This window comes from Simochromis diagramma, unplaced genomic scaffold, assembly GCF_900408965.1.
Source record: "Simochromis diagramma unplaced genomic scaffold, fSimDia1.1 OVJJ01000571.1, whole genome shotgun sequence".
NCBI lineage: Eukaryota > Metazoa > Chordata > Actinopteri > Cichliformes > Cichlidae > Simochromis > Simochromis diagramma.
In genome coordinates, this window is record NW_024386885.1 from 960119 (window position 1) to 984465 (window position 24347).

The following is a 24347-nucleotide window of genomic DNA, read 5'->3' on the forward strand; positions in this document are numbered from 1 at the left end:
TGCTTTTAATAGTGCTCATTAAAAGGCAGACGGGTAGGTGTTGTAAAGGTAATTTTCTTGGTTTTGCTACGGCGATTACTGTCGGGGCGTCCTGTTCTCTTTCAGGAGCTCTCATTTCCACGGTGTCTGGTCATGGAATAACCGTCTTTAAGTATGATGTACAGTTCATGGGTTTACACATGTCAAGTCACTGTGGCGCAAACGCACAGCTGTGTGAATAATGCAATAATGTCAGACAGGAGCCAAATGCTGGATTTCTGTAGCGAGATGTGATTCATAGAAATTACATTATAGTCGGATTTCCTGGTGAGCAATTTTAAGCCCTGAGAAAACTCCACTCGGTCATTTTCATGAGGTTTGGTCTGAAGATAATCTGTGCTAGATTGATGGACCTGATTAGAATCTGGCACTTTTACTGTATGGTGCATAAGTCATGAGCCAACCCATTGTTGTTTTGTAAGGAAAATGTGAAATATGTACAGTAGTCAGCGAAACATGCAAAAATGAATGGAAGTTTGTGCAATTCTAAAAATCTTGAAAGTCAGTATTTGGTATGACCAAGAAATTCCCAGAAGTAGGAACATTCAGGAACATTCATCCAAGCTTTTTGAAGTGCAACCAAAGCTTTTCTTTGGGTGTTGGCTGCGTTTTGTTCCACTCTGTTAAGATGATGCCACACTGCTTCAATAATGTTGAGGTCCAGACTCTCGAGAGGAAAATCTATTATTGATGGTGTTCTGCTGTGTGATCTTATATCCAGGTACGCTTTTACTGCAGTGGCCATGTGTTAAAATACATTGCAAATCAGACACTTCCCAGATGGTATTACATGGTGTATCAAAGGCTGTGTTCGTATTTCCTACGTCTGATAAGATCTCCATCACCACTGACTGAAATCCTCTCCAATCCACTCTCGTACCAGACTTCCAGGAACTTTCAGCTGTTTGTTTTACACGTTGATGCCGTCAGATTTAGCGTGAGATGAGGATTTTAATGAAGCACCGCTGATAATGACACGAGCCTTTTAGTAAACGTATTCAGTACTAAGCAGTGAAGCAGCTGTCTATGATTGATTTTTAGAGATAAAGGTTAACAATGTCCTTCCGGCCTTTTTGATTTAAACCAACGATGAAAAACCAAAAGGTTAAAATGGTTTTAATAACAGAGGTCGATATTTTTATCATCTTCTCCAGTGGTGATAACAAATAGTCACGGGTCAGATGAGTTGCCCGGGTATTGATTATGTCAGAGGTATGTGTTGCTGGTCAGTTTGGCGGCTGATCCTTTGCAAGTCGTCAGCTTACAAATTGCAGTAATAATTGGTGGATTTACACAACATCACCAAGGTTGCAGAGGAGAAAAGAGTACCTTGTTATTGGAAAGTACTTCTGGGTGCTCTTCCAGTCCACTCTCCTACTCTTAGCCACCAACCATCGAAAATTTGATGAACTCCTGCTTTGTTTTCTGAACTGAGTGGTTTCCCAAAAGGTTGATTCTGTTCACCTGACATAACGTTTTTATTTGGGGGGAAACGTTTCGTCACTCATCCAGGTGACCGGAATCAAGCTTTTTGGGATTTACTTACCTGGATGATTGAGCATGCATCAAGACAGCCGAGTGGTTTGTCATATTTCGGGGTCAAATTGATTGGGTGTGCAGCATTGGTTAGTGAGGGCGATATCTGCCTTTACAGCATACTAGGGCCACCCTTGGAAAAACCAAAAAACTGTTCTGATGGTTGTCAGATTTCTTCTTTGTTCTTTTTTTTTTTGTGCGGGAAAGAAAGAAGAATAACAAAGCACCCAGTTCTTAGAGGGATATGGTGACTTTATTCATGGGACATGGGGTTACACCAGTTGCCCACACGCTCGCTCCACTTTGAGAGAGTTGAGGTTGCTCTCATGCCAGAAAAGCTGAGGGATCTGATTAGGTGGTCATTCCTACAAACATATGTAGCCGCCCCGAGCTGCTGCAGTGGAACACAAATCTTAATTACTGTTGACAATGACAGATGCACGCACAAATTGATTTGTGATCAACTCTGTTAAAAAGTCCACTTGGAGTTTATTACGCGACGACTGCAACCTGAAGCCTTTTGCACGTGGCTCTCACATATGATCTGAGCTAAACAGTGCATGTATCTTTGATGTCGCTCTGTGTCTCAGGTCTTGTGCTCACAGGGTTACAGTATATGTTCTGCACACAAGTGTATGAGTGCACACATATCCTGCCTCCCTTTTCTTTTAGGCCTCTGAGTAAGCACCTAAGTGCAAATGTAAATTTCTTCAGATGTGTTGTGATGATAGTGCTGAGCAGTTGCCACTTTGTCCTCTGAGTAAACTATGTGACATACAGTGAGCGCGGCTGACACAGCCATCTGTGTTGTGTTGTGTGTGTTGCAGGATCCCTGGCAGGCTCAATGACAGACGCACTCCCCTCGGAGAGCTCAACTGGATCTTCACAGCCATCACCGACACGATCGCCTGGAATGTTCTGCCCAGAGGTGAGGCGCTCACACGCAGGCACACAGTTTTGTTTAACAGTCGTGAGCAAGCTGTTCTCACCAAAATAATGTACCTTAAAAGATCTTAAGAAAGACATTAGTTGGGTTAGAAATAGTTTTCTTATGATGGAAAGTGAGTGCATCCCAAATTAAACTCATCTCAACTTCCAAAACAAATGTTGGGAATTAAAGACACTGGGAAAATATCACAGCCTGGAAAGCACACTAAAAAATAAACCATCAGCTAAAAAACCTCAGCGAGCTTTAGAGCTGCACATCTGTGATTTCTCTGTGGACATCAAACTTAGTGTTTCAGTCCAGGTCAGGTTTTATGAAAATCTTGTGAATGCGAGAGGCTGAGAAGGAAGTCAGCTTGGCTGAGGAGTGGCACTGATGGTTGCCAGTGTTTTGCTAGATATGGCAAAAATGAGCCGAGGTTTCTGAGGGACAGCATCTGCTGCAAACCAGCTAAACTGTGCACAGTAATGGATTTTTCTGGGGTTAACCCGCCTGTCTGCTGAGGTCTAATTAAATAGGGAAACCTAAACCAGGGTTAATCCCAGTGGAGACTTTGAGTCCAGTGACTGCTGTCTGATGGTGATTCTGGATGTTTTGGCTCTACATGGGAAGCCGAGCTGCTTGTAGCAGAGACGCAATGTGTTTCCTGACATTTAGAGCTGGTGTAGGAGCAGGTTTATGGTACTCTGTGTGAGTTTCGAAGCTATAAATTGGATGACCATGCCTGGTGCAGCTCGTTCTCCTTCAGATCTGGTCAGCCTCATTTCATGAACAGCTCTTTCTTTAAGAGGGTATAAATACTCATAATTTCCATAACGTACATGTGCCAGGGTGCCGTCACAGAGCACGTGAAAAAGCCAGAATTTGCTTTTGGCCATGTCATCATAGTCCTTGCTCACTGCCCATCCTACTCACCAGATTGCGCCCCCTCTGACTTCATCCTCTTCTCCAAAAAGAAATTGAAGTTAAAGCGTTGACATTTTCCAGCAATTAGCAGAAGCAGTGAAGTGACTGTAGTGGTGTCCAAGGTGACTTCCTTGACCTTGGTTTAGTTTTTGTTTGTTTTTCTTTTTTTCAGTCACAGAACTTTATAGCAGGGATTACCAAAACCAAAATATATGAACTAATACAATAACCAGATTGAACAGATACTCTCGCTTAACCACCCACAATAACAGTTAGTTTGAGTTAAAATATAAATCAGTTCTAATCCAGAAATGAAATGGAAAATATGAGCAACAAACATAAATCTGGATAAGTGGCTGTTTAAGTTCTGCTTATTTGCTTCTATTTGCTTTTCTTTAATGTTTGTTTTGCACATTATGTCATTGTTCCATCACTTATGCACTTACGGGCTGCTGTCTGTGCCCTGGTGCTTTTGTTTTCTTTTAATTTTAATGCATAAGGTTTAAATTGCCAGAAGATGAAAATCAGCCAATTAAATCAAATCTGGCATATTTCCGTCAAAGTCAATATCCATTTTTAAAAATGAACATAAATCAAACCATCGTCGTATTTCTCTATTTAGGGGCAATGAAGCCTCATAACATAGTTATATCACAATAAATTATGAAAAAGAAGGTAAGAGCTTAATTTCTTCTAAAATGATTAGAGAAGCAAACATGCAGGAACATTTCCTCTTGTTGGAGCCGGAGACACATCTGAGGCGCGCTGCAATCTTTAGTTGAACATGTTTGGGCAGTGATGAAAAATGAAATGACCCCATGTGTTTCAGTTCTCAGGGAGCTCAAATTAGGGCACCTAATAAAAACTGCGCAGTAGTGACGCATCAGCAGTGCTAAAACTTTGAGAACGTCCCCAGTGGTAGAAAATAGTGAAGCTGTTTTCTATAAAATGCCAAAAGCGCAGTACGTGCAGGTTGGCTGCTCAAATTGAGATTAATTGTGTTTGGAGCGTCTAGCAGAGTAATTGGGGACATCATTTAAACATAATTTGGCAGACATAAAAACCCGTATACACACACGTAGCAAAACTCCTGCTTACAACACACAGCGCTGCCATTAGCCGTTACCCTCAAGCTCAGCCTCCCCAGATAAAAACGCACACAACTTTCCTTTTTTTCTACATGTTGTTACAGTTTGCATGCATCGCACGCAGATTCCCTCATTGGCCACCTGTCTGTTGAATGCAACACACATCCACACAGAGGAGGGCTCAGACTCTCATGAGACAAACTGTATCCCAGCTAGAATAGCAATGTGACAAGGCTGATGGCTGCAGAAGCCTTTTAAACCCTCGGGGCTCTGCTGTTAATGAAGCATCTCGCATCAGAAAGAATCTCTGTAATGAAGGCACTGCACACCTAATCCAAATCTCTCTCACTCTCTCTCACACACACACACACACACACACACACACACACACACACACACACACACACACACACAATGACACTTCAGTGTTTAAACAGCCCAACACTAGCAGTGGGCACAGAAGCTGTCAGACAGTGTCTCGTAAAATATCCCCAACACACAAGCGAAGTAATCATAATCATAAGCTAAGAGATTGCCATGGGATTGGCCTGGCCCCATTACAGTGAATTGGTGAATACACTAATGAGTAGACGAAAACGTGACTGCGACACGGCTTAAATCTGCATTTTCCTGCCCTTTATATTCTCTAAGCATACAAACAAAGTAGCCCATTTTTCTCCAAAGTAGTCGCCTCGCTCTAGTTAAGCTTCTTTTTGTTTATCGAGTCTTTCAGGCCCCCGTTTCCTCCCACATGCAAACTTATCTCTGTGTTCACTTAAATCATTTGATGTTCCCTTTCTCTTTCTTCAGATTTGTTCCAGAAGTTGTTTCGTCAGGACCTGCTGGTGGCCAGCTTGTTTCGCAATTTTCTGTTAGCAGAGAGGATAATGAGGTCATACAACTGCACACCAGTCAGCAGCCCCCGCCTGCCCCCTACATACATGCACGCCATGTGGTAAGACGCACACAAACGGAGCTCGGGGCTCACTTTCACGCACACCGATAACGCAGATGTCCACAGCTTTGCAAAGCAGAAGGCAAGAGTACGAGGGAGAGTCATCCTTGAGGCTTTGCTGTTTGTTCAGGCGCACTGCAGGTGGAGTTTGAACAGACTTTCTAACAAACACACGTTATGATTAGAGAGCAGACAGTGTTGCCTTTTTTTTATGTGTGCCTGTTTAATGATTGTTAGTGTGGGGATATTAAAAAATGCCATGAGTCTGGCATCTTATGCACAAAAGAAAAAATCTGCCTCAGGGCTCAATTGTTCTAAAGTTATGGGTTTGATTGTTAAATGTTAAATGTCTGAAACTGTTTTCCATCAGGAATTACTTTGCTTCTTTCTGACCATTTAGTTTGGTTTTATAATTCCTCATTTTACCAAAGCAATTAGGATAAACACTCTGAATGCAGTGAGATATTTCTGGGAGTTTAACTGCACTTGTAGAGAGTTTATGGAGCTCTCATTCAGCTTCATCTTTGTGCATTCAGTAGACGTTTTCACAGAAGTGCCACCCACCTGCTGTTCAAATCTTCTGTTTTCAAGAGTAATCCAGTCAGAAGAAGCGACCTGAGAGCGTGACACCAGAGCTGATCGTGCTCACGCATGACAGTGTTTGTTTTACTACCGGATGCACTGCAGCCTGTTTTACCCGTGTCGCAGAAACAGCTCTGTGCTCTGTCTGAAAACAGAAGCAGGAGAAGGTGCACAGTAGCTGAGCATCTGTATGTGCAGCAATGTGACCAAGAGCGTTGCTGTCACTCTAGTCTATAAGCAAAAACAGGACAGGGTGCGTCAGGGTCTGCGCAAAAATGTAGACCCATCTGTGTAACTACAGTTACTACAACATATTAAAAGTGCCTTATTTACTCTCACAACCTCTAAATATAATGTTGAAGTGTAAGCCAAAACACGTAGGTGTCTTTATTTGCTGCTTCTCTGGAGCATATGCACGCTCTTCATTTATACTAAGTTTAGTTTCCACGAATCTTGTTTCTCATTTATTTTTGCATGTTGACCGTTTCCAGTTTGGCTCCACGTGCTGATCTCTCCCACATGGCAGAGGCACACAGCTGCCTTCACCAGGGGCGGGGCAAAGTCTGTGTTTATGTTGATTGACTGGTAATTTTCACAGTATACCTGTAATACCAGTAACAAAGCAGGAAAGTGTGTTCTGATATGGAACGTTTGAGGAACTGCAGTTATTTTCCTCTGGTGCTTCGTGGCATGAGAAGAGTGTTTGCTCTTCTCATGCTCACTTTGTCTGCGCACTACAGAACCTTGTTGCTGTAGCCTGATGTGGTGACTGTGCGGACGAGCGTCATTTAAAACAAAGAACAGATGACTCTGCATGGTCATTTCTCATCTCTGTCATTTTACTTGGTAGGAGCGTCACTGCTGAAACCCTTCTGTGCCTCAGATCTATTTTGTAGTCAACATAAATGCAGTGCAGAGATGAGACAGGTTGGATTTAGAGTAAAAGTGCTGCCGTTTCTTTTCCCACCCACTCACATTAACCTGCAGCCAAATGCGTCCACCTTTTGACTGAAAGCAACGAAAAAGCACTTGTCCTCTGGGGGATGTTAAAAGACTTTGTGGGACGTCTTTATCTGTGTCAGCCATGGCAGATTTAGTTTAAAAGCAGGCACACCACAAAAATAAACCGGGGGAAAAACAACAAACCTTTTTGAATTATTTAATAACACAAAATAAGAGTTTAAAGGTTTTACTTATACTCACACAGTTTGGGACTGACAAGTTTCTGCATCATTTTACTGATTTATTAGTCATGTGTTCTCGTAACTACACTTGTAAACACAGAGACGAGCTTTTAAAGTCTTTTAGGCATTGCTAGGAACATTATCCCGTCGTCTATCTTGCTTTACTTACACCAACACTTCTCCCACTATCTATTGTTTCTCCTCTTGGTCTTCTATAAATGCCTCCCTCCATCTCTCCCACTCATTATCTGGCTTGTTTGGAAAAAAATCTCTCACTCTCATTGCCTCGAGGAGTGACTTGTTGTGTAACAGCCTGGCATCACTTATTGTAAAGAATACTGCTCTTTACTGAAGCAGTAGCCTTTCATTCTCATGCCTACCCACTTTTTTTTAGATTGTGGGTACATTACAGTTTACCGCCAAAGAAATTAAGAGTATCACTTTGTTTCACAGCAGCACATGCAGTATTAAGCACGACAGATTAACAGCAGAGAGGCGCTTTAAGAGTGCAGAAAACTAAACCGAATGGACAATAAAAAAGGGACGTGCTGGAGATATAAGGCTGGTGGAAAAATAAAAGTTTGGATGAACATAGATGGGAAAGGAAGGGAAACATAGAGGAGGAATTAAGCAGTTTGGGTGCTCGTTGATCGATGTTGGCGCCTGAACACCAACAGCAATTGTTATTCAGATGGAGGAGATGGGAGAGAGCAGATAAACCCCAGGTTGATTGCTCCCTCGTGGGCAGTTTTAGTGTGGGAGTGTGCGTGGGTGTGTGTCTGCTTTATATCTGCGCTCCTGTTTGCGCGTTGCTGCACCACTCTCTGCAGGCAACGCACTCGTACACACAAAAAGAGCTTAGTCAGCGCCAACTGGTCCCCTGCTCTGTCCCCTCATCGCGCACAGACGGGCTTTGGTGTGATGAGTTACTCATTCGGATTCGCAGACATCATCCAAGTTAATGCTGTCATCCCAAACAGTGCAGCAGCCTCCTCCCCGTGAGTGTGTCCTCGCTGATAGCACTGCTCTATCTGCTGGTTTCCACACCATTGGGTTACATAAACACCAGCAGGGATGGAGATTTGTTGGCAATGTGTGCACACAGATTGTAATCCCAGTACTTGAAGTTATGAAACCGAGAAAACACGTTTAATTCAGAGCTATTTTTTTTATAATATTAATATCATATGTCCAAAAATAAGGCTCTCGCAGCTCTGTCAGCGCCATTGGATCTATTAATGATTACCATAACTCTGAAGGATGCTCCAGCAGCGTCTTCCCTCCTGTACTTGTAGAAGTTTTACTTTTTGTACCATATCAAGAAACAAACTGTATCTAAAACCAACAATAATTGTTCTCCGAAACTAAGGAAAGCAGCTCGTATAACAACATCAGTAGCAGTCACACATGGCCACATTTTTTTAAACAATGTCTTTTTATTAAGAGTTCTTTTTTTTATACATATGGACAAAAAGAGAACATCTGTACATTCGGGGTAATCAGCCCGTACATTTAAAGCTGTGAAATAAAAGAAGAAGAAAAGAGAGAAACATAACATAATCCCTGCAAAATAATCCCACCCAGGTCACTGCCCTGTACACTGTATTTCCACACCTGACAAAAGAGAGTTTGCTGAAAAATTCTTATAGATTTTGAAATGCATGAAGGAAAGGACCCCACATGCTTTGATTTTTCCCAGTAGAGTTCTGGAGTAAATGTCTGATTTTTTTTTTTTCCAGTTTTAGACACGACATGAGGTCATATAACCACTGTTGGGAGGGGCAGCATCCCCTCACCTCAGTAGGATTGCCCTCCTAGCCAACAGGGAACAGAATGATAACGCCTGTCTTTTAGAGGCCTTTAGAAGCAACATATGATCACGTTTAAAGAAGCATTTTAAAACGAGTTTTAAAGTTGCTGTATGGCAAACGGAGCATTACATTAAGTAACAGCACTACAAGTAATATATAGTTTTAAGTTACAGTGGAGAAAGAAGCGGTTTCCACTAAGTGGGGAACTTCTTAGCAGCAGTGCAGTCACAGTATGATGTGACCCTGAAAAAATTGCAGTTTGCACTGAATCTAGATGGAGTCATAGGAGTGGCAGTGTTGATGATAAGCATGAAATTGAAAGTGTTAAGGATACACATACTATAATACTGCAAACAGTGCTAACTAAAGTAAGCTCATTCCCTCCTCTGTTGTTGCACTGGCCTGTGCCTGTGATATCACATCTCCAGTGTGGTTTTTGTCCCTCCCTTCACATGACTTCATATTACATGTTAGTCTGCACAACCTGCTTGGGTGGTCAGTAGAAGTAATTCAATTAAAAATGCTCCAAAAAGCATCAGCAGCACAAAACAGAGCAGAGGTCTAATTCAGTGATGAGCGACGATGAGGCCCACCGGTCGACTCCTTATGTCAGGACGACTGTCAGTCAAGGCTGGATATGAGTTATTAAAAAAGGGGATAAGCTTCCCACTGAGACCAAACCCTTTCTTTGTATTAGACTGTAAAAAGGCTTTTTTATTGCTTTAAACTTGGACAACTTCATATGTGTGTCTATGGAGGCTGGCTCACTTTTTAAGCCAGCCTCATCACACTTCTAGAAATAAGTTGCCCAGCTAGTCTAAAGCTACTGTAGCAACTTCAGCGTAGCGTCTAAATAAGCACGAGGATTAAACCCGATTGGGATGGTTAGCAAGGTGTTGTTCCACGTTTGTCTTTAAAAATGAGTTGGATAAAAACAAAATGACACAATACAGCACTCTGACTTGTGCATCTAGAGGAAGTTCGGCCTTTTTTGTATGTTTTAGTATTAACATCTTTCAGAAACATATGGCAGCATCATTTGTTTGCTAACTGCAATGTAAGATATTCATGTAAACAGAAGTCTTAGTTGAAACAGTGCATGAATATAACCAGGGCTAGTACGTCAAAAATTAGGCCTCATATGGCACCAACACTGTAAAACGAGCAGCATCTGTTCTTAATAGAGCAGTAGTGTGTGTTTGCACGGGTAATATTTTCACTGGAAGGCGACTACACCGGCTCCTGAATAGATATACGCTTCTGTTTTTGCAGCAGCTGACAGAAGCTGGAATAGCCACAAATGCTTTCTACGTGCTGTATTGCATGTTTGCATGTTACATATTCATCAGTGGGTCCATTATGTCTTTAACAATGTGCTGTTGACCAAGAGTGCAACTCTATTATATCACATTGAGATAATGGGAAAGGCCATTAAAGCAGGAGTCTCAGACAGAGTGAACTCAGCATCACATTACGTTGCTGCGTATCGACTGGGAACATGACTCAACCCCCGCCTCCTGTTAACTGAGAGGAAAAAGCCCCATCGAGGCCCAGAGTTCAATTGTCTGCAATAAGGAGCTGGAAAGTGAAGGGAGAAGAGAGACGGGCAGAAAGAGAGAAAAGAGAAGCTGTGATAAGGTTTGATGTCAGTAACATAACCCCATGAATTAGAAATGATGGATATGAGAGAAGAGCTTGTGTTTCCAACGGGATTAAAGGCTCCTCACTGCCCTCCTCAGGACCTCAGGCTGCGAATTTAAAGAAGCCCGTGTGCATGATGAGGAGTGCGAGGGAGAAAACGTGAGCTGAGCAAAATGAGTGTTAGTGGCAGGATGGAAAAAGTGGCCCAGGTCTGGTTTATGACCTGCTTTTGTTGATTCTGCTTGGGGCTACATGAGAATCAGTAGATCTGAGAGTTTACCTTTTGAGGATGGTGCTAAAGCAAAACCCAACCCTAAGCTTACCTCCAACCCTGGACAAGACTCAGGTTAATCTGGAGAATACCAAGAAGTTAAAAAACAGTAAATAGTGAAATCCCTGCCAAGTCTTTAGCAATAAAATGTAATATTTACATGTATTTTGGTTAAAAATTGAATAAATTAAAGGCCAGAGAATCGACATCAAGACTATTTCTGTTATGTAAAGAACTATTTTGGAAATTTTTGGAAGTTGACCGCCACTCTGAACATCCATGGTTTGTTTTTTGGGGGCGTTTCCAGTTTACACAGTGTCCTGAAGCCCAATAATAATGAGCTGTGTGAAATGAGTCATTGTTGCTTATGGTTTAAAACATGTGTAGCGTACAGTCACCAAGACTGGAGAACCACCACAAAAATACCACCGCACCAAATTTACTGTTGCTCCTGCATTAAGGTGAAGGATACATACAAATTATTTTCCAAGACTCTGGAAATTATATGGATAAAATTAGTCTGTTTGTTACCAGGGTCACTGTGGACAACATCGTATGAAGGTATTACGACAGTTGGCCTGGACTCATATGGAGTTCTGGTATATAGGATATAAGGTGAAGTGTCTTAGCTGTTTGATATATGCAGCTTCTAACTCGTAAAGGTAGCAAACGGTGCCACAGTTTAATGCGATCTTCCTTTGGCCATCCCACACTACTAAATGTGATTGGCAGTTTTTTTTTTATTTATTCATTTATTTATTTTTTGTTATTCTTCCTGGAAAGTCCTGAAAATAAGTTTTATTTAAGGATCTTCCTCATGACATATGATGTCACTTACATGCGGTGTGTGTGTGTGTGTGTGTGTGTTTCCTCTCTACAGGCAAGCGTGGGACCTGGCCGTGGACATATGCCTCTCTCAGCTGCCCACCATCATCGAGGAGGGCACCGCCTTCAGAGTAAGTGTGTGTGTGTGAGAGACAAATAAGCACAGAGCCACTGATGCCTCTGATGCATCATGTTGTTGTGTTTTTTGGCATTAAATGCATGAAGCTTGGAGGCTAGGGGACCTCTAGCATTGATGGATGTCTTTCATCTTGAATGTGTCCAGCACTGACACCTGTAAACAACAAACTGTTCTTGTTTGCACTGCAAGTTCGCCACCACCCGCATATACAGCATCTCTATTAATCTCTCAAACACACTCGCACACACTCATCCCCGGCGGATTACATTGTAAAATGTCAAGTCTAATAACTCAAGTATGAGCGTCAAATAAAAAATAGTTTCAGAAAGCACTGGCCCTGCACTTTCAGCCGCTCGACTGTTTATCGTTATATTTACTGACGAGGCAGGGGGCCGTGATGGAGATGCTGAGTGTAATGGAAGCGCTCTTCAAAAAAGCTGATTGAGCTGATGATGACTTAACAAATATGGGTCACCGTAACACTTTTTTTGTTTTGTTTTTTTGTATCTGTGTGAGTCAACAGCGTATCTGTAACACTGTCTTGGTGTGTTTTCCCTACAACATCATAAGTGATGTTTTTCAGGGCCTTTGCAGGTGGCCAGTTTCATTGTTGTGATCTTGTAGCTTTGATTGGTTTAAGCAACTAAAGTCTTTTATTGGGTTTTGGCAGCAGAGCTACTTGGTTAGGTTAAAGGAACAAACGTGTTTTAGAAGGTTTAAACAACTGAATTTGTCAGGACTATGAAACAAAATTACTTCGGTTTAAACAACAAAGCGATTTGATTAGGTTCTGGCAACAAAATGTCTTTGTTAGGCTCATGTGACAAAACTACTTGGTTGGGTTTAGGAGAAGATCCATTAGTCAGCTGGAACATCCTTGAGTTGAAGTTTAGTTTTCCAGAAAGAGACCCCTAAATTTTATCAAATGTGCCCTTTTGGTTCTGGATGGAGCAGTGGATCTTTTCCAGACTGAGACACGACGTGAGATCAGCAAGCCACCGACCATAGTAGGGCGGGGCAGCAGCTTTCCACCTCATCAAAATGGCACTTCTAGCCAAGAGGGAACCAAAGGACAGCACCCTGCGCTTTGCTCCGTGAATGTACTTATCATCCTCTCCCGCTGTACCAAAGAGAGCAAGTAGGGGGTTGACAGCTAGTTTCAGGCCGGTAGCCTTGTTCAAAGTGCAGGAAACCACCTCCCAAAAATTTGCCAGGGCAGGGCGGGTCCAAAACATGTGGGTTAGATTGGCATCATCAGACCCGCACCTGTTACAGTGAGGGTCTAAACTGGGATAAAGCTTAGCTAGTTTGGATTTAGATAAGTGGACCACTTTGAATTGTAACAGGGAATGACGGGCGCAGAGTGATGTAGAGTTTACCAGAGAAAGGTCCCAGACGTCATCTGACATAGATATACCAAACTCCTTCTCTCATGTGGACTTGAGGCCCACAACGCGGGCTGTGGTTACACTGCACAGTTTGTTATAGATCCGAGACATTACAGCTTTGCCTGATAGTTGCAAATTAAGGAGCTCGTCCAGTAAGTTAGCAGCTGGAGCTTCTGGAAAGGACACTGTTTTTAGTATTGTTATAATTAATAACAGTCTTTTACATAAGAGTCAAAAATCCTGCAGCATCATTGCTTATAATGCTGTGGGAACAAGAATGAGCCGACCAACGGTTACTAGACTCTGCAACAACGATGCAGAACACACAGCAGCTTTTCCCATATTAGGGCTCTTATATGGGAACTCCACCTTCTCTCCACCTGGCCCTGGGAGGTGAGCATCGCTCCCCCAGGAGCAGTTTTCCACACTCACTCCTCCTCCTACTTTCTCTTGCACTTGGGCTGAAAACACTTACCAACACTATAATTGAGCCTCTGAGGACTCCTAAAGCAGATCTGCCTGCTCCGTCTTTCAGGAGCCTTTAATTCCTCTCTGATGTGCTTTGACTCCTTTAGCTCTCTTTGTTGGGCTTTGTCACAGCTGAGTGAGTAAAAAAAAAAGAGGAGAATGTTATTTATGGTAGATTTTAAAGATTGAGTCTCTGCTCATGTTAATTAACTCCTCTCTAGCACCTGTAAAACACCCCAACAGTCATATTTTATTTCATATGGAACCAAAAATGCCACTCGTGCCCCACATCTTTGTTACTTTATGTAATAACTTTATTTCTTTATGTATTTTTGATATTTCATGGCATTTTATAAATCTTTCTAAAAGATCTTTTATGTAATTTGCAGCTAAAAAAGGAAAATTGTGTCATTCATCACAGTAACTACTTTATCAAGGCAACACATTTAAAATCAGTGTTCAGTTTTTAAAAATGTAATAAGTTTATGTCAGTGTAAAGATGTTTGTCCAAAGCAGGAAGCAGAGACCAAATTCAGGACAAAATGATGTTGTGTATGAATCTATTGGGATTTGATGAGCCAGCATTTTGTCGTATTTCTTGTCTTGCAACAACCCAGCTAGTTATTTAACTACATGCCTGTGACGTTCATTTTTAATTAATTTTGACAGCTTCACCCACATTCGCTCATTGGTATACAGTATCACACATTTGTTACACACAGTACTGTATGGCTGTGTCTGTCAAAAGTCTCAACAGTAACAAATGAAAAAAGTAGTTACTTTAGTTACATCACAGGTGTCATCTTTAAGTAAGCAGCGCTACTTTTCACAATTGTGTCAGTATCTGAGTGTGTAGGGTTATTAAGCTTTGATTATGCTCAAATTAATGTAACCATCCAACAGCGAAGCGCTGATATTTTCCCCTCCCGACATCCATCAGCGGTCTACACGAGGCTGTCGCAATTCAAACACTCTGCGTGATCGAAAACTCTGCGGCCAGCAGCCAATCAATCAGACAATGTGCCATGACAGCAGAGAGAGGAGAGGGGAAGGTGATCATGACAGATCAGGATTTATGTTGTTACTGCAGTGCGGTGTCACTCCTGAGCTCATTATGTTCATGTTTTTATGAAATGATGGGCTTGTAACTGCAGGACTACCTCATTATGAGCGTGTGTGTGTGTCCATTTGAAAGAGAGAGAAAGCTGAAGCAGAATAAATGATTTGAAATGGTGATAAATATTTCATTGCTTCTTGTGTCCACAGCACAGTCCTTTCTTCGCAGAGCAGCTGACAGCGTTTCAGGTGTGGTTGACGATGGGCGTAGAGAACAGAAACCCACCTGAGCAGCTCCCAATTGTACTGCAGGTACAGACGCACACACACACCTCGACACACACCCACAGCTTTATGAGACTGGAACTGTTGAGGACAAACGGGGGGTGGGGTAAAATGTCTAACAAATGGCCGGGGACAGAACTGAACTCGGGCCACTGAAATAACTAAGCGAGCTAAGGAGGCGCTGCTTTCTGTGCCCACATTTCCATTTAAATGTAGATAATAATTCATAAAAGCAAGACGCTAATTTTCTCCACCTCGCCATTGCAGATAAGCCAGTCAAATATAACGAGAAAACTATAGGAAAGGATATAAAAATCCAGCTTTCATATGCAAAACGTGGAACGGAGATCGCAAACCAAAAGAGAGACACTAAAGTAAAAGATGAAGATAAAAATGCTTGAAAAAGACAAGAAAATAAAATGAAATGCAATTATACTTTCAACATGCAATAATAATTCTGTATCAGTATGAGTCTTTGTTTTGCAAATGTCACAGTGCTAACAGGTCTCTTTTAATTTATTACACAACATACTCCTACCTTCAGGTCGTCCCTCTTGCAAATTGAGCTCATTATTTTCAGACCAATTATTATTTTTTTACAAGCCTGCAAGAAAACCTGCAACATGAATGTTGTGTTTTCTGTAGCGCTGAACTTTGTAGAAGCGGCTTGCAGCTCCTCTCTTATTTCACGAGGGGTCGCTACAGCGGGTAGCGCCGAATTTTTGATTGGCACAGTCCCCCGAGGCGTTAGTGTCTCCTCCCAGGATCAAACCCGGGATCTCGTTAGGCGAACGTGTAAACCACCACACTCTGGAGAGAGTGAAAGGTCCAAGAGTGAAATCTTGGCACATCCTCGTAGAGTGCATCAGCTGCTGAGTAACTGCGGTCATATGCTTCATTTTCCTCTTCCCACCACCACCATCACCATCACCCCGCGGGGTTGTACAGTTGTGCTGTTGTATTATATCACAGTACATAGTAGTGCTATATCACAGCATAGTAGCTGTCCGTGTTGAATGGTAATTTTCTGCTGACTCAGCGCGCTCCCAGCAGCAGCACGTCCATACAGCAGTTCTGTCGGGAGCCGTTAAAAGCTGAGGAAAAGGCAGACTGATCGGCGAGCACCGGGTACAGCGTGTGTGTGTGTGTGTGTGTGTGTGTGTGTGTGTGTTGTTGATGTGGATATAAGAGGAAAGGAGCAGCAGCCTTTGAGATTACACAACATATTGCAGCTGTGCACCATAAGGGCAATGTCATCTAGTGTGAGGGCTACTTCCTGCTCCGTGATGTAATTGATGGGCACATAAACAGGTTTTCTACCTATTTAAGTATGCAGTTGCATAAGAATGAAGCTAAAGAGTCGGGTGAATTCTTACAGGATTTACAGTCAAAGGCCAAAATATAATCTGACTCAATTTGAAAAGTGCAAAGAGTGACAAAAAGCAACGAGAGCGATGAGCAACGGGCAGGAAACCATCAATAACGCTCTTTAATGAAACGAGCAAAGGGAGAACAACAGAGCCCAGGAAGCAGTCCTTCATCCTGGACGGATTATTGGAGTTACAATGTTTCCAAGTTGTGACGCTATAGTAACAACAACACACTCAAACACGTGTTTTTTTTTAATCTCCTTCTCTATGTATCACCCAAGTGATTCATACCTGCAGGTGCATCGTGACGTGACGCAACGTGCGTCGACGTTCATACATACAGCGTCATGAGAGGAAGCGCTTACTCACTGCACCGAAGGGGATGGGAAGCATGTTGTTACACACATGAGCCGCTCCAGTAAACATGCACACGCGCTTTAATGTGTGTGCATGTTTAGAGAATTGCTCAGATATGTATTTGCATAAAATGAGCTTATGATTAGGGCTGTGTGGAATCATAATAACAATTTTATTTGTGTAGCACTCTATAAATTCCTTTCCAACTTTTTTCACTTCCGATACAACGCCCGCGGTGTCTGACGACATTAATCTCCTGTTAAATCACAAAGCTGTATTCCTCACGGCGAGGAAGAGATTCGGACCACCTTGTTTTTCCGTAACGTAACATCAGCTATCAGATAAATGATCTGAACGTACTTGATTGTTTGCTGCTGCTGTTTCTAGTTACGCTTGTTTCTCCTTTCCCTGCTGTTGGTCTCGCTGTGAGTGCAACCCCTCACAAACTCAGTGGAGCTAAAACAACATAATGTTAATTTGACTGAGTTGACCTCAACATAATGTTATTTTAAGTGTGACAAAGAGTTTCCACCAACTTTTACACTGAACATAACCAGAGTGAGAACAAAGGGGGGAAACCTCATGGCTGAAACTTTTCAGTCATTTCGGTTCCATGTGCGCAGTTTCCAGTTAAATAAAAATTAAAGGAAAAACTTATAAAGTATTTCAGGTGGAAAGTACCTCCTAACTATTGAACCCTTGCTGTTAGCTTCCTGCATACTATGTTAGCTATCCTCTTAGCAACTGGAGTCCTGACGAAGCAAGCTAAACTGAATTGTTCCATTGTAACCTGATCCAGCTCTTCAAGTCCTAATTGGACAGATATCAAATCTAAATACTAGATCGGTAAATTAATTGCAATAATCAATAACAAACTTCCATCCATAGACCTATAAAAAGTACTAATGATTTGGCCAAACTGATGCATTAAGGAAGGCTGTTCCAAAGTTAGCGCCTCAAAAGCATGGCCTAATTGTAAACAATGTTAAAGATGGCTGTAGCTTCTGAGTGCCTTAAAGCTGCCGGCAGGGGCGACTCCTGGGTGTCCAAAGAGATGGCGGTGGGGAAATTGCTCAGTTCCTGGCTTCATTATGAGACTTCACTAATTAGTGGGTGATGTCACCATGCTAGGACCATTTTTACACTGACTATGCATCTAAAAATATATAGAGAATTGGGAAAGGGGTGGGGACTGGATGAGGAATGAGATTTTTTTTTTCCCTTTAAACCGAGATCAGGAGGATTTCTTTAGTATTTTTGCCAGGTGGCTTCTTTTCCTTCCTGCAGAGCACGCGCCTGCGTCACACACTTCCTTGTTCCCACACACTTCCTCAGAGTTGAAGGCATCCCTGGTCCGGTCTTTCCCTGATCTGTTTCTGTGGTCACACCCTGCGGGTCGAAGGCACGGAGGAAGTCATTAATACATTATGATTCCCTGGAAATGTCTTAATGTATGTGTGTGTGTGGGTGTGTATTCCTGGGTTCCTCCATATGCTTGTTCCCACACACACTGCAGGGTGGTCACATGGGGATGGACCAGTGTCCAGCCTTCACACAGGCTTTGTGGCACACTGCACATAATGTTAGTCCAACCAAACATACACGCATACAATTTGAGCGCTTAACATTTGCGTCCTTAAAATACTTCTACTTGGCCAAAACCGTTACATCGTGATCCCGTTTGGCTCAGAATCGGCCTGTGGGGCCGACTGCACGCGGCAGTAAGCATGATCGCAGCATACAACAGCGGCAATGAGTTCATTGGACAGAAATCTGTGCATGTTCCTGTTATTTTTGTCTCTTTGGTAAAAAAACAAAACAAAAAACAATTCGAACGAAACCCCAATTAACAACAAAAGAATTCCAATTACATCATTCAAAAGGGGGAGGGGATTTTCCTTTGGGGCTTAAGTGGCTGCCAAAATTTCTCTGCAGGGAAAAAAAAGCCCAATCAGGTATTTACCCGTACCAGTATCGCAGTAAGATCTCAAATAACATGGCAGCCAAGAGGACGCACCCTGCCGCCCACTCATGAAATCTGGTGCCAGTGTGTTAGCAGTACTGGTGGGAGAGCCACCTGTTTTACTGCACCTCTACGACATTTCTGCTCTTGTTCTTCCTCCTCCTGCTACTTTAATCTTAGACTTCCTCTCAGTTCAGAGGCGGCAGCATCGACCTTTGACCTCTGCTCTCTTTCAGGTCCTCCTGAGTCAGGTGCACCGGCTGCGTGCTCTGGACCTGCTCGGACGGTTTCTGGATTTGGGACCCTGGGCCGTCAGTCTGGTGCGTTTTTGCTATGAATGTTTAAAAAAATAACAATCGCAACCCTCCATCCTGTGCTCAGCACTGGAGGCAGGGAGCGCCACGTGTCCTTCAAACACATGCCTCTCATAGCTTACATCATTATCTCTTTATTAAAAGGAAATATGAAACTGAGTTTGTTTTCACTGATTTAGAGGTTTTAAAACCTCGACAATATTCACTTTTGTAAACGTATCCAAGACAGAAAAAAATGAAGAATCTAAGACTTGTGTCAGGATGTGCAAAATATCTGTTATGCACATTTTTAGGTTTTAAAAACACTATGACAGCTGAATATTAGGTTATTGTTTAGATTTCTTGCATTTTGAAATGGGCAGTGGACCTGGCTGTACTAGTTAGCATGCTGCTAGCAGTTTGTCTTCTTTTTTGTTAATTTATTTATATTTTAAATAAGATATTAGTGTTTTTAGTGGGTTAAAGTCAGGTGCTGCTGCCCGTCACTGGGGAGAAAGCAGATACATCTGAAGACTGAATGTAAAACCATCAGCTGTATGCTTTTTTTTAGTTGCACGTATAACACCAGATTATTATCTTATTATGAACAGGACGCTGCTGCATCTGTAAAACCTCCAGTGAAAATCTTTTTAGAATTTAGCATTTGTAATTCAGATCAATATAAGTTTAAGATTAAAATCCCAAAGTATGGATAGTTTATTTAATTGGATATTGTATAATAGCCAAATTGTTAGCACGCTCCTCGAAAAGAGGATCTCTCGTTCTTTTAGCTGGAAGGTGAAATAAGTCCAAAGCCAGGTTGTATTTTCAGCAAGTCTTTCGGGCTCCCAGCTTGTACTCGGCTACTTTTCATTCTGGTGTTCGCCTTGACTTTTGTAAACCACAGGTGCGTCTCGGCCTTCACACTTGGACGGTCAGGTTCAACAGCAAAGCTTGACCCATAACGGTAACATCAATACAGCTTTATAAACACCAGCGCTCCGTGTTTGCCTGTTCTGTGTTTCAGGCCTTGTCCGTGGGGATCTTCCCCTACGTGTTAAAGCTGCTTCAGAGCTCAGCCAGAGAGCTGCGGCCGCTGCTGGTTTTCATCTGGGCTAAAATCCTCGCTGTGGACAGCGTACGTAAAATCACACTCGCACACTTCAAAGTCCAGTTTATTCTATATTATTATATTTATTTTCATAGACTGAAAAAGGTTCATTTACTTGAATTAACTTTTTCCTTGTTTCCTACAATAATTTATCTGATTTAACTCCTCCGACACTTTTTGAAGATGTTTGAATCAGACGCAGACTTTGATCTCGAGCTTCACTGCTCGTCACTTTGTTTCATGTTACAGACGAAAAACATGATAAACCCTGAAGTACAGAAGCAGCTTGTGGCATCGGAAGAGCTTTCTGGCGCTGATGAAATAATTAGGAGTAATCTAGGATTTACATCTCAATTCTGCCATGTTTCATATTTTAGTCCCTGCTCGGGGCCGTACGCTCCTGCAATAATAACATTTATAATCAGTATTCATGCAAAGTTTTGAGGCTCTGCTTGAAAGAAACAAACATACCCCGTAATATATCTGCTGTGAAGTCTCCACCATCTTCTCCTTCTTTCTGTTTCCACAGTCATGTCAAGCTGACCTGGTGAAAGACAATGGGCACAAGTACTTCCTGTCAGTGTTGGCTGACAATTACATGCCTGTGAGTATCCGCCATCGTCATCAAGAAAGCAAAATCCTGTTTAAATATTCCAGCTGGGAGTCTTGAAGTGGACTTCTGTTATTTTTTATCTGGTGTTACTCCTTTCATGTAACTTCTCAACCAGCTGCTGTACTTCACTCCTTTAATGTTCTTGTTCTGAAAACAGTGTTTAAACTCTTCAGTCTCCGATACGCTAACGATCAGACACGTTTTCATTGTGTTTTTTCTATAAGTTATCTAAAATGTTACTGTTTTGTTATCGATATGCAAAAACACAGAGCAAAGTGACCCGGAAAGAGTCACGTGATCCATGTTTGATGGCAAAATAATTTGCTAACTGCTAATCAGTTCGCTCTTAATGACAAATGTTTGTTCCTCATCTCCAAACTTCATCTTTAGTCAACTCAGTCCTCTGTGTAGTGGCATGAGAGGAACACGTGATGACTCTTATCCTTCTTTAACTTGAAACCTGATATTGAACTTGACCCTGGTCAAGCCCTATAAATTGAAGCGGTCAAGCGAAGAATGTCAGTGAAGTTGGAGCTGTATCTCTGGCCTCTAAAAGGAAACCGTGAAAGTTAATGTCGACCAGGTGCACAAAAATCTGAGCAGTCTGAATCCTGAATATTTTGCTCACCTTGCTGTCTAAAATGTTGTCCCTGTTTAATATGAAGATTTTCCACTCGCATATTAAACTATAATAGGTCCACTTTATCTCACTGCTTCACAACAAATTAGTTTAAGATAAACGAGAAACGCAGAGTGGAACTGACGTAAAATCTTAATTCTGTCCTTTTCCCTGTTTCAGGCTGAGCATCGGACCATGGCTGTCTTCATTTTAGCTGTTATAGTGAACAACTATACCACAGGGCAGGTAGGAGGATGTCTGAACACGTCGCTGTCTGTTTGCTTGCTAGAAATCCAAATAGGCGAACATATTCATTCACTTCCCTCAACAGAACGGCGCCTTCTTTCGGGGCCAGCCGTCACTTTGAAAGATCACTCTCTCGTCTATTGTGTATTTCTGGGAGATATTGGTTATGTGACAGTTTTGTCACCCACAGTCACCTCTGCAATCTCCGTTTCCGTCCCACAGCCACCTCTGCGGTGACACTTTATCACCGCAGGTGTCACTTCGGCCTGCTGCTGGCGTCCGGTGTTCAATCCCAGAAGCCTTTTGTGTCTGACGCTAATCAAACGTCCAGGGGTGCGATGTAGGGATGTAGCTCGTCGTTTCATGGAGTCGACACGCACACCCACTTCTTGACACACTATTCCACAAAGAAATATTCCACCATCACTCCGTTTCGCTCCTGCTCCTGGTCTCTGTGGTTATTTTTCTGTCTAGTTGTGAATGTTATTTGACTCATTCATTTCTCCTCTACTCCTCCCTGTCTCGACATTAGAGTATATAAATGTGACAAATCATAAAAGCTGTATGTGCTCTCAAGCTCAGAAACAGCCATTCTTCTCCGGTATCCCTGTGTCCTTAGCACGCCTACCTCTCTCACAGGTCTGTGTAAATAATAGATGATCCTCAGCATTACACTGAGACTCTCTGCCTGCTCCACATCTCCATTATTTATTCCTCTTCCTTTCAACAACAGCGCTCATTACTGCAGTTTCGCTGTTGCGAACATGTCACCGAGCCATGGTGTCTTAATATTCCAGCTCTCTGGGTTCAGCTGGGAGGATCCATCAGAGCCGAGAGAACGATGAGAAACATTAGGGGTGGGGAGGGTTACGCTGTGTAGCTGCTGACAAATGATGCGCTGTTATGATGCCTCAATTTGTTGGAGACGAAAGAAGATTCTCTCCCCCTCTCGTTTATTGCGGTTCGTGTGTGTAAGAGAGGTTGAATTTTCAAGAAAACTTGAGAAGTGACACATTTACTAGAGCTTTGCATAATCACACCGGTCTTTTAAACTGCACAGAGAAGTCAGACTGTACTTTGAAGTTATATTTGGTATATTTGGCTTCTTTGTAATTTCTTTGTAATTTACAGAACTCCCCTAAACGCCTCATATGCAGGCAGCTGGTTGGTCAATGCAGCTACTTGCAGTTATGCAGCAAAAAAATATGCAGACCAAAAATTCAAGCGAAAAAATGAACAACTAACTTTTTTTTCTAGATCCAAAAGATTGCTGTCCTCTTTTTACTCTACTGTGACCACTCACCGTTTCAGGGTTGCAGTGAGGCTGGATCCTGCAGGTCTCAGCAGGGGTGGGGCATCCTGGATGGGGAACCAGTCCATCACATGACTAACAGTGAGAGATGGGCGACCACAATCACTAACACCTGGAGCTAATGGCAATTTAGAATCTTCAATTAATCTAAAAATCATGTAATGTAATACTATTACTACTACTAATAATAATAATAATAGTGGCAATATTAGTATTAAATCCTTTCTGAGTGCTGGATGTCTTTTTAAAGAAAGACCTGTCTAACAGTACCACATATACATTATACAACACTATATTATACATGTGAATAAATCTACTCATAAATATACTTTTTAAAACTTTCCAATGTAACTTCACAGGCTTTTGTAATTAATTCCATTTGTAGGCAGCAAAATATTTAATTCCTGTTCTTACTACTGCCGGACGTTGTAACACTGTGATCAGATCCAGTGGGGTAGTTAATGAATTAGTACCACCGTGTAATCCTGCTTGTTTGAGAGTGCTAAGGAGCATTGTCCCACTTTTACATATAAGAGTCATCGATGTGTTAGGAATGAATCATACGTGATAAAAAGGCCGTGCACTGTGATGCAAAGAGTCACGAGGCTTCAAGGTTGAGAAGAAAGTACGATTAGAAACGGTGTCGCTAAAACTGAACTGTGAAAAACAGTGACGGACACGTTTCCATGTTCCACGTGTGCTTTAGAATAAAGTCTAGTACGCCGTCAAAGTCCTGGGTATTATGACAATGAATCATTTGTGGAGATGAAGGGTTTGAACAACACTGTAGGTTGGGTAGTTTTATCTTGTACTGTTGAACATTTGAACTACACACAGACAGGCTAGCAGATAGTGACCGTTTGTGTGTGAGAAACGACAGGGAGTCTGTAGTGTTATCAATGATAGTTCAGCATTTGAAAAAGTCTGTGAAAAGAAGAAACGCGACAGCAGCGGAAACGAGAGAGAGAACACTTGTTAGGGCTCTGACAAAAAAATCCATCAAAAGAAACTTTAGGATGATTTTAAATAAAGCCGCCAGCTTCCCTCTCGTGCTTTGGACCATCTGAAAACTTGGTAACCAATTACCTTTTGTTCACAGATGATTTTTTTTTAAAGCCCAAATGGGTTGAAAGGAAAAAGTCATGCTGCCACAGAGCTCATCATCTTTTTGTCCATCACACAGTGTGAGGTTACAGGTTAGTGGTTATTAACTGGCTAATGAGCTACAAGTCTGCTCCCAGCTTCACACCTGTGCGCTGCTCGAGATGACTGCAGATATTGTATTTTATTAGATTTAGCGGGAAGGTTATTGTTAACCACCACAGTCCAGCGTCTCACGACGG

The 24347-nt window shown here is 42.2% G+C and overlaps 1 protein-coding gene across 6 annotated transcripts in view; it reads left to right on the forward strand.

Moving 5' to 3' along the window:
* The window catches only part of rptor (regulatory associated protein of MTOR, complex 1), a 184773-nt gene that overhangs the window by 108704 nt on the left and 51722 nt on the right, over positions 1-24347 (forward strand). For all 6 annotated transcript variants that reach the window (XM_040033403.1, XM_040033406.1, XM_040033405.1 and 3 more), the window contains 8 exons: positions 2403-2503; positions 5326-5470; positions 11840-11915; positions 15046-15147; positions 19047-19130; positions 20131-20241; positions 20744-20818; positions 21627-21692. In XM_040033403.1, coding sequence (XP_039889337.1) covers positions 2403-2503; positions 5326-5470; positions 11840-11915; positions 15046-15147; positions 19047-19130; positions 20131-20241; positions 20744-20818; positions 21627-21692 — 760 coding nt within the window. The remainder of the gene's footprint in view (positions 1-2402; positions 2504-5325; positions 5471-11839; positions 11916-15045; positions 15148-19046; positions 19131-20130; positions 20242-20743; positions 20819-21626; positions 21693-24347) is intronic.